Consider the following 11,681-nt stretch of genomic DNA (forward strand, 5'->3'; position numbering starts at 1 on the left):
AATTGCGTACTAGTAACTTTCCCGACATCTTCATGGTTTGTTACGTCTGCTGATGTTTCATCATTCAAAATTTTACCTCTTAATGTTTAAGAAATAACATCGGCCTGAGCGATGTATATCGGCTATTTAACACCGGTCTGGAGTTTTGATGCGTAGGAATTGACCACGAAGGCCGTAGGCCTGAGTGGTTAATTTTCTCGCATCGAAACGACAAAACCGGTGTTAAATAGCCGATATACACCTCTCAGGCCGATGTTATTTCGATTCTAACACGATAAAATAAGAAAAATAACTAATGTTATTTTTCAAGCGGAAATAACTTCCGGTGCCGATTTTCGTATAACGCTGTTCGATTTTCGCACTCTACTGTTGCAAAGATATAGAAATTATTAAACAAAAGAAATAATGAGAAAAAACGTTATTTTATCAAGTTTTCAACAATAAAAACTTACGTCGTATTGTGTTTACGTCAGTGCCCCATTTATCATTCTTGTATGTATGAAATAACGTCAGCTTGTTTATGAATGAGTTGTTTACTTAGGATGACGTCATTACGCTGCTTATACGGATTGGCGCCGTTTTGTCAAAATATTTATTGACTGATATGGATATTATTTCGGTATTGTATGAAAAGAAAACATTATACGAACTGAAAATATAAATAAAAATGCTTTTTATTGTTGCTTTAAAATGCTTTGTAAACTATACAATCGAGGGTGAAAAAATAACAGCGCATATACAAGTAGTCCATAACAGGTGTTTATTGGCAGTTTAACACCAGTTTTTTTCCTTCTTTGTCTATAGTGACAAAATCACGCGAGGGTTAGAATAAATGTTGAATTCTGCTTAAGCCGGTGCTAGGAGGCATGGACGTCATCTTGCAATTATCACTACCACCCATGAACAGTCACAATCAAACCATGCATGCAACATTTTCATTTTTGACGTGATGGGCTTTCTTTAGGGATTCTGTTTTTACCCTCCGTCCGTCTGTCCGTCTGCCTGTCTGTCTGTTTGTCTGTCCGTCCGTCCGTCAGTCCGTCCGTCCACAAAACTGGATCCCGCAAAAAGTACTAAAAATATTTTTATGAAACTTGATATATGGATAGATGGTAGTATGGAGATTATGCACGTCTTTTTCTTTTGTTGAAAATTCTGGTTGCTATGGCAACAAAGTGTCTGAAAATATGGCAAATTTAACACATAAACTTGATCCAGTGATAACTCAAAAAGTACTGAAAATATTTTTATGAAACTTGAAATATAGGTAGATGGCAGTCTTGAGATTATGCACATCTTTTTCTTTTTTTCCTATGTTGAAAATTCTGGTTGCTATGGCAACAAATAGCCTGAATTTCAAGATTTCTGATTTAAATTGTTCAGCTTTTTCACTATAAGTTCTTTATTTCTTAAGGTGTTTACTTCAAACTTTAAATATAAGTTTCTGGTCATCAACCACATCATATTCGACAAGGTTTACAACTCTAGTACAAAAATTATCAGTATTACCTCCCTTGAACTTGAATGGCCAATGGCCCATCAGAAATGTTGCTGGGGTTCTAACCGGTAGGGGACGTATGGATTGCTTGCAATACTATGATAATTGCTTGTTCTCTATATTATTTTGTTGTTTGACTTATTTTGCCAATTGTGTTTGATCGGTCATAACTTGCGATCAGTTTGCAGAACAAAAATAATGTTTTGCAAAAAGGCTAAAACTATACTGGGTAATATGGCCAATAGGTAAGAAAAACTTTGTTTTGATATGTTTTATTATACAAATAGAAGTACATGTAATTAATATTTCTGTAAATTTTAAAATCACATTTGTTTATATTGATTTTGTCATAACTAATGCTTTAGCAATATAATCACCTTCCCATTTGTAGTAACTTTTAATTTGATAAGGATATTTCGGTATGATTTGTTTAATGGCTGGGAGTCAAACCAGCACTGTGAAGGTCATATGATCATTCATCATCTTCATTGGGTAAGGAATATCTCATGAATGTCTTAATGCTTTATTTCAGCTAAGATTTTGACCATCTTCTTAGAGCAACCGACCTCCTGTTTGTACAGTCTGACAAAAAATCTACCAATTAAAGATGTAACAATAGGGCAATAAACTGAAAAGTGAAAACTGAAAAGTAAAAACTAAATATTACAAAAATGTACCTTATTAGTATGTATATTTCAGTAAATTAAAAAACAAAACAACAACAACAAACAAAAACAATTGCATTTTGCTTTTCATTTGTATAATATAGTCCGTCACATACAATACAACAATTTCAATAATTTGATATGTATAATAACTTAAGTACATGTGCTTCAAAAGCCTGGGGATTTTGTAATATTTACCAAGGAGGATAATCATTAAAACGCTTTCCGAAATATTTTATTCTAATACGAGTCAATCTTTTGCACGAGTACACAGTCATCTGTCCATCAGTCCATCAACTAAGTACAAAACCTTACATGTACGCACACGTGTACGCGCACGCGCGCGCGCACACACACGCGCACACGCACACACACATACACAGCCATACCAAAATCAGGGCTTTATCAAATTTCACCAGGATCATCGTCCTCATGGTGATTATTTGGGATTGGAATCTCATCCTGGATCAATATTTCTTCTGGAACTTGATCGTCCTCATGGTGATTATTTGGGATTGGAATCTCATCCTGGATCAACATTTCTTCTGGAACTTGATCGTCCTCATGGTGATTATTTAAGATTTGTAGTATTCTTTCAATCTCATTCCGGATCAATATTTCTTTCGGATGCATTTTGAACAACTTGAAAATGCTAATGACGTCAACGACAGTACCAAAAATTGCTATCAGCAATGACATTGTATCAACTTGATAAAAGACTGCTAACAATTTGCTTGAAAATGATTTATGATCAGCAACTTTCCAACGAAGCTTTTGTGCTTTAGTACGCATTTTACTGACAGCTGTATCACGCTGCATTTTAGCGGTTTCTGTACTTGCTGACCATATACTTTGAAAAACCTGTTCAAGAACAAGGATTTGGCTATCTGGATTGTAATTGGAAATTTCCCACTCTATTTGGTCGGCAATACTAAGAGCTTCATTTGCCATATCTGTCGCATTCTGTGTCATACTTTCTGTTCGGTAGGTTGTAAATAATTCTTTCATTATGTCTTCGGGAGGATCCGTCAACTTTTCGGCATGTTCTCCTAACAATTTCACAGAATCTGCCAAATCTTTACTTTGAGTAATCCAGTCGTTCTCAGTTCCTACAGGTATTCTTAGCTCATTTATCTGCATCCCATCACTAAACCAACCCTTTGTAGAATTATAGATATTTACCATTGCTTTGTTAGCTTCGGTCATTGCTTTTATTGCCTCTTCCACTTGATGGTTAATTTCGTAACCTTGTTTTGCATACTCCTGGACTCTTTTTGCAGATTTCTGAATTCTTGATTTTTCCAGTTCCGATCTGATATCTATAAAGTCAGATACATTCTCAAGTGCCTCAGTTGTATTATCAAGCATTGTGGAAATTCCTTCGACGATAGCTTGCTGACTTTTCTGTTTTTCATGATTAAGGAGTTGAAATTCAAGTTTAATTTCTTTGATTGCATCTAGATTTTTGTTAGCTTCTTCAAGAAGTTTAAGATTTTGCGCAAGTTTCAATGTCGGTAATACTTTTGCTTCTTCTTTCGCCTGTAAACATTTTCTTGCCGACTCCAATACATTAAGGGAACTATTATGAAATTTATTCTTTATACGGGTTGCTTTATCAATTTCAGTTCTTTTATTCTCACGTGGGTTATTAGAAACAGGCTTGTTTTGAATTTGTATATGTTGTTTCAATAAAGCTTCTTTTGTGCTAAGTTTTTCTGGCATTTCCACGCCAGGAATGGCTTTTACTACTTTACATGCATTGCTAACTACTTTACATACATTGCTTTGTGATAAAGATTGTATTTTTTTCAGCATTGGTGTCAGCTTCTCAATTTCGCATTTCTGTCGTTCAACAGTGCCGTTGATGATAATAAAAGCTCTACCGAGGTCGTCAAATTTTCGTTTTGGAGGTTTATCTCGATAAAACCTTTTTGTTAAATCCCATAAAAATGATGCAAATGGGACAGAAAATTTCAATGATAGGTTATTGCAGAAAGAAGTTACCGGATTGTTTTTTCTGACTGTTTTAACATGGCGTATTGCATCATCGAATATAATGTTTATTTGTCTTTCCATCTCGCCTTCTTTTGATGTCGGTCTGGATACAAAAATGAAATATTTTAAAATATATAACAATGTAAAAAGGCGCGGTGACGTATTTGCTGTAAGTGTAGCAATGGCACTCATTATGTTACCTGCAACTGACCAACCATAAAATTTAAAATGTGCCCAAAAATATTGTTCTCGACACTGACGTATATCATCCTTTCTTTGTTGTAACATTCTCACCGTTTGTAATGGTTCCATTCCGTCTGTTTCCAGAAAAGTACTTCTAAATAGTGTTCGTTTAAAATGAGCCTGTGGTAGAAAGAAACAATGATAATCTCAGTGAACTGATAATCTTAAATGTACCTGTTTAAAGTTTAAAAGTTCACACTCAAGTATAGATCTAAAAAGAAATGTTAAAGCGGTAAAATGTACCAATCTTCAAATCTGTGTTACTAGTATTAAGTTTATATGATTCTACATTTTCATTTATAATTATTGAATTGTTTTATTGCTAATGATAAATCATATACGTATTCTATAGATAGGTCGGTGGCTATAATGCAGAGGTTCAATCATACCAAGTCGGTTGATTTTCACATATTAATTGTATTTTCGTTGCACTACACGGAATTCTTTCACAAACTGACGCCATTCAACTCTTCACTACACTCATCCTCTCCTACAGGGACAGGACACTGTGATCTGATTACTTACTCACCCAGAGTGTACACACTACTCTCTAGTCCCTGCTACACACATCATGACATCACCATTAATAGAACTAGTTTACGGGGGTGGAACCCCATATGGATCTCAAAATTGAGGATCGGTGAAATATATGTGAATTTCCGCTGCTGCAGATGCGCGCTTTAACTCGATTTGTGAAGGAGAAAAAAAAGGTCAATCACAGGGTAAGTTTTCAACTTTTAAAACTTTAATAAAAATTCAAAGCCTTTTTTATTTTAAAGAAAATCGAAACGTGATTCTACCCTTCTGGCTTTCCTCTATATTAATTCTTTTTTGTTCGGATCTTAATGCAATCTTCATCGAAGTATTCTTTCCGTTGTGGGTTTGTGTGCCCCAAATATGCAGTGTGTATGAAAAAAATGTCGCTAAAATCTAAATAAAGGTTTCAATAAGGGTTTGTTAGAATGTAAAGCATTGTTTGAAGGTATGATTTTGTGAAAACTCTGTATTTTGAGTCCGTTTAGCGTTATTTTCGTCATATATATTGCATATTTTGGGCACACCAGAACCCATGACGGAAAAAATATCATGAAAATCCGAGCAAAAATGAATAAATATAGAGGAAAGTCATGAGAGTGAACCACGTTTCGATTTTATTAAAAAGCTTTCAATTTTATATAAATGTTTAAAATGATGAAAACTTACCCTGTGATTGACCTTTTTGCTCCTTCACATATCGAGTTACAGCGCACATCTTGAGCAGCTGAGATCACGGGGATGGAACTAATATGAATCTCAAAACTGAGCATCGGTAAAAAGTATATGTGAATTTTCGCTGATCCTGACGTGCACTGTAACACCATATGAGGTCAATCACAGGATAAGTTATCAACATTTTCAACATTTATGCTGATTTTCCTCTATATATGCCCATTTTTGTTTTGGATTTTTATGCAGTCTTCGACGAAAAATTCCGTCGTAGGTTCTGGTGGTTCAAAACAAAGGAAATGTCACTAGTCTAATTAGTGAAAACCTTACTATCTTACAGTGTCATTGTATTGTTGTTATATTGATGAACTCTAAATTGAAATTGACTTTAATTTACAATTTTGGAGGGTTATATCAGGGACATGTCGGTAGTTGGTACACTCTGATTTGGGGATTATGACCAGATTATAGCGTCTTGTCACTGTGTCTTCTCACCGCAAAAAAAACCTTAAAAGTAGTAAAATATGAATATTAAACAAAGTCAACAAGGAAGGGTGGCGCTCAATGAACGCAACCCTCACACGACCTGGCAACACAGGACCAGCCGGCAAGGAGCCCAGCAGAACACCAAACAAAATCAGGACAGGATAATAGGCGAAGCACGGGCAGGGTGATTACTTTATTAACCCACTGGTCAAACAAAAACAGGACTGGACACAAGGTGAAGTACGGACTGGGTGATTACTTTATAAACCAACAAAAACAAAACGTACACTTGCAAGTCCGCACACACGCACAGAATAAATGAATTTTAAGAGGTTATATTAAACTGCCTATGTGATCTAACTGATTAACTTGCTTATGAAAAATAAAACAAATATAAAAACAGAATTTACCTGCAAAATTAACCATGCAATGAACCAAGTTGAATACACCTTGTCCAAAGTCTTACTCACATGGCAATGTTTATCTAATAAGTGTCAGCATTTCATAACATTGTGGAGATAAACGAATACGCATCATCTCATTATTTGGAACACTTTGATATAATAATTTTATCTTTCTTAGTTCAAAAGCACTGCAAATATATGAGATATTGAATAATTATTTCACATAAAATAAAATGTAACCTATAAATTGCCAGCATTTACACCACATAATGTTCCAACAATTTTTTTCACGACACTTATGCATTTCATCGCTTGTTTTTTGTAATTTTTAAGTGCTTGTGAAGTTTCCTTTCAGCTTGTTTCTGAAAAGGACTAAAAAGAAACGTTCGTTTTGATTAATCTGTATAAAAAAGAACTCAGATAATTTCAACTAACTGATAATCTTAATCGTAACTTTTGAAAAATAACACTCACAAGTATAGGTTTGAAGAGAAATGTTACAGCGGAAAAATGCCTCGATGTTCAAATCTGTGTTATTAAATTATTCGAGTCAGCGCGTTTTTTATTGAATAAATTGTTTTAGTGCTAATTATAAATCATAAAAGTATCAGAACAAACCCCGCGCACCAGTTACGCTACGGCCATCTAAGACCACTGCGAGGGAGATTGGTAGCAGACAATACCTTTTAAGGGATGGGCGCGGCCATTAGCGCGGCTAATGTTATTGGTAACAAATGACACATGCTCACACACCCTGTAAGTTATGAATATATAAGTAACAACTCATAAGTGATGATTAGATTCAGTATTCTGTAGATATTTCTAAATTCAAAATTTCATCATATTCATTTCAATTTTCATACTACATTCTGCTTAAGCCGGTGCTAGGGGGCGTGGAAGGCAGCTTGAAATTTTAGTACCGTCCATGAATAGACTCAGTCATACCGAACCGAACATATTCAATTTTGGCTTTTAGAGAGTTCATTATAAATAGTTGTTTTTCTCTATTTTAATGTCAATGTTAAGTGATATCTTTGTGAAGTAGGTCCACTGGGCTGTTGCAATGATTACAGTTGATAAAATTGTTTTGAAGATCATGTACATTTATATATAAAATTTAAGCTAGGTTAACATGTTTAATCATTGCAAGTACATTGTACTTAAAATAAATAAGCCAATATAGATGTTTAATTTTGTAAGTAAAGTTGGTAAAGTTTATCTGAATAGATGATGATGAAAGTAGTTAGTTTTTGCAGATGCTTGAAGATGTTCAGCACGACATTATTGTTGTGCTTGTGGTAGTTTTAGTTCTTTCTATTTGGCTTTTTGATGTTGAGTAGTTTCTTGAAAAAAAAAAGTATAATATTAATCACCCTTTTGATATGTTGCCTGATTTTTTAAAATGGTCTATTCTTTTTCACTCTATTGTGACAGCTTTTCCTTCATAACCTCTCATCCCGTTTCAAAATTCCATATCATAATTTTGTTTTGTCCATTGTTCTATAGTTTAGGGCACACGCTTTCATTTACTTGGGGACCAAACGCCGCTTTTTATGGAATGTCACTAACATCTCTCATCGAAGGTTCTATGATAACTATCTTAGTTGATTCTAAATTTGAAATTTCACCCATACCATGTAAGCGAGAACCGTAATTTGCACTAACAAACCTGAAACATTTTCAATATGTACTTTAGAGATACTGTTTTTTATTGCATATGAGCATATATGACAAATACTGCTCCGTCGTCTGTCCATCATCCATTGCTCACTATCTAGCTGTTTAACGTGCTTAAACAGCTTCATGTACATATTACATATTAAGTAACATAATTAACAAGTATCAAAAGTAGCTATACAATAATGTGCCTGATACCATTGTGTATAACGACGTGTTGGCCCCAAGAATTCTAAAAGAGGCGTACATGTTGTTTGCACGATAGCAGTTTTTAAGTCTGATTTGTTAATTAACGCATCAGTTAGTCCTGGTTTCAGTTGCAATTAAGGCCGGATAGCAGGCATCCTTTAGGGACCGTATAAGAGGAATGGTTAATGTTTACTAACCGTTTATTATTTAAAAAAAAAAACGAGATTGCATTTGTGAAAAATGCTATGCCACACTAAATAGCAGTGTAGGAACTGAAGATTTTTTTTGTCTGTATACAATTGAAACTTTGCCTCAATGTAGTTGTGTCGATGTGAATTTGTTCGGTCAATATCATATTTCAGCCTGTTAAAAGAACGACAAAGATGTGTGTAATGTTTAGATACAAAGGCCATAGTGCAAGAATTGATTCAAAATAGAAATAGTATTCGTAACGATGACAAAATTTAGGTATTTACTATATAGCAAAGCTGTTTAAGCAGCATGCATCCAGATTGACGAAAATAATTTCGATGAATTCAAATTGAGAAACGTGTACACAGATTTCTGAAAAGTAAAAAGATTCAATATTCGAGTGATAATTTTACGTGTGTTATGGGCGATTAATGGTTTTTTTTATCATTATCATGATTATGTGCAACTATATTGCCTGTAATATGCTGTAACTCAATTGTATGTATTAAATGCGTTAAATGAGCCGATTTAATGGACCTCGCCTATTTACATAGTGCATTCCGGTTTGAAAAGGCGGGGGCTATTAAGTGTAAGTCGGTTATAGGTTATATACAGAGTTTTAAGAAAACTAATTTTCTCGCTTCCACTTCGTTCGCTGGAAAATTTAATTTCTTAAACCTCTGTATATAACCTATACCTATACTTAGATCTATCTATAATTAAATGTGTTTATTAATTTATCTGTTCTTTTCACTTAAACGTCGTATAAGTCAGATACAGTTACTCGTATTTTCTTCAAAAGCGTCTTCTTACAGTTGTGAAGAAGTCAGTTCGCTAGGACAAACAACAATTTATCCTCGGCTTCGCCTCCGCGACAATTTGTTGTTTATCCTAGCAAACTGACTTCTACGTCTGACACTTTTGAAGAAAAACTCGTACTGTATCCATTACAAATACAGTTTTTTTTTTCCAATAAAGTTTTACCTATTTCTGCAAATATAAAACATTTACGATTTAAAATCATCATTATGTACATCTGTACATTTGGTGGTGAACCATAACGCTCAATTATTTCATAATACCCTTGCAAAGCTAACACATCTCTCTTGCTAGAGACCATGACATCTTATCATTGACAAGCAGACATTTCTTTTTCTAGAGGTCATGACTTTTACACTAACTCCCATTAAAATTTTATAGAAAAATTGCATATGTACACTTGTATAAAAAGTTGTCCAATAGGCGTTGTTTTCCCTTGATTATTCAACTATGATTTGAAGAAAACCAATTTTCTCTTCAGACAGGTCCTATTTTGACCATAAAGCTATAACTTGAACAAGGGGGCCATTGGCTCCAAAACACTCACCTGAAGACAGACTGTTATAGTGAGAACTTGTTTATTTACAAGAATTTGAACGATGTTGGTCGCTTAGACGCGCGGAAAGAATAATTGATGTCCGCACATGCGTCGATTATCTCCTTGGGTTGGGTGTGGGTGGCGTCTGCTATGGGCTGCAATTGCATTGTATCGAATGGTTCCGTAACCCATTACATTTGCGGAAATTCACGGAAATATAAGTAAGGTTTATACCCCAAAATAATAAAATTTTAAAGGTATAGGGTCAATATTGCTGAAAATAAAGTGAAACTGAGCCTATACTTTATTTTTCAGCGCTGCTCCAATTGAGCCTACACTTTTAATTCAGTTAAATGCCTTTAGTTGGCAGCAGAACCAGTACCTTTAAATCTTTCAGCAATGTTTCATATTTTACAGGACACATATTTACAATTGAAACTACTGCTATAAAATTCATAGTTACACATGTTATCAGAAACATGATATTTTCAAATGCAGTTCCAATCTTAATAATACAAAATTAAGTTTGTCACCAGGGTGAGCTATTAGTATCAAAGGGGGATGCTCCGCGTCCCGCGTCATCAATCGTCTTCTTCTCTGAAACTACGGCAGATTGGTCTGTAGCATCCTTGTGACAGTCACAGTTGAATTTGGCTCATGTCATCCAAATTGGCCCTTTTTTAAGGGTCAGCAGAGGGTAAAAATAGAAAATCCTTTAAACATCTTCTACAGAACTAATTGAATGGATGATCACCAAACTTTGTCTGTAGCATTCTGGTAGTCTTTTATCAAGTTTGCTCATATTAATTTGATTGGCCCCTTTTAGGGGTCTCAAGGGATAAAATAGAAAAACCTTTAAACATCTTTTCTACGAGAACTAATGATGGATGATCACCAAACTTTGTCTTAGCATTCTGGGGTAGTGTTTTATCAGTTGCTCATATATGAATTTGATTGGTCCCTTTTAGGGGCCGCTAAAGCTAAAAATAGAAAAACCTTTAACGTCTATTTCTAGAGAACTAACTTGATGGATGATCACAAAAACTTTGTCTATAGCATTCTTAGGTAGTCTTTTATCAAGTTTGCTAATATTATTACGCCAGTAGTTGTAGTGAATTATTCCACCCTGCCAAAAATCATTCAAGTTGAAAACCTGTGTTACATGCGCAAGTACTTGAGCTACTATCAATCCTGTAAAGTTTCAATGAAATTGCATAAGTGGTATAGAGGAGTATGCTGGACAAACATTATTAACACCTTTTTAATTAAAGGGAAATAACTGCGCTAAAAATTATTCAAGTAGAAAACCTGTGTAATAGGCGTGTAATATGCGCAAGTACTTGAGCTATTAATCAATCCTGTAATGTTTCAATGAAATTGCATTAGTAGTAAAAGAGGAGTAGTCCAGACAAACTTTGAAAATTAAAATAATTAAAGGCCCATAACTCTGACAAAAATCACTGAACCATAAAAAGCCGATGAGAATGCACAACTAAACTGGAACTGATCATTCCTAAAAGTTGGATGAACACACCAGTAGTTTCTTACAAGTAGTTCGGACAAGATTCTGGTTTAGCCTGGCAACATAACAAAAACACATTTTTATTCAAGGGCCATAAAACTCTGCCAAATTCATTCAAACCGGAAAACCCGATGTAATATGTCGCAAGTACTTTAAGTTACAGATCAATACTGTAAAGTTTCATTGAATTTGCTTCAGTGGTATATAGAAAAGTAGTCCGGACAAACTTTAAAAATAAATATCATTA

At 34.5% G+C, this 11,681-nt stretch overlaps 1 protein-coding gene across 1 annotated transcript; it reads right to left on the reverse strand.

Moving 5' to 3' along the window:
- Positions 1 to 1,754: 1,754 nt before the first annotated feature.
- Positions 1,755 to 6,659, reverse strand: LOC132714532 (uncharacterized). The gene is made up of 2 exons (XM_060697426.1): positions 6,504 to 6,659; positions 1,755 to 4,521 (listed from the first exon to the last, which is right to left on the reverse strand). Exon 2 carries the CDS (start codon positions 4,468 to 4,470, stop codon positions 2,569 to 2,571), a length of 1,902 nt encoding a protein of 633 aa, XP_060553409.1. The 5' UTR covers positions 4,471 to 4,521; positions 6,504 to 6,659; the 3' UTR covers positions 1,755 to 2,568.
- Between the last annotated feature and the right edge of the window lie 5,022 nt (positions 6,660 to 11,681).

Source organism: Ruditapes philippinarum, unplaced genomic scaffold, assembly GCF_026571515.1.
Source record: "Ruditapes philippinarum isolate M1 unplaced genomic scaffold, ASM2657151v2 ctg3275_1_1_1_1, whole genome shotgun sequence".
NCBI lineage: Eukaryota > Metazoa > Mollusca > Bivalvia > Venerida > Veneridae > Ruditapes > Ruditapes philippinarum.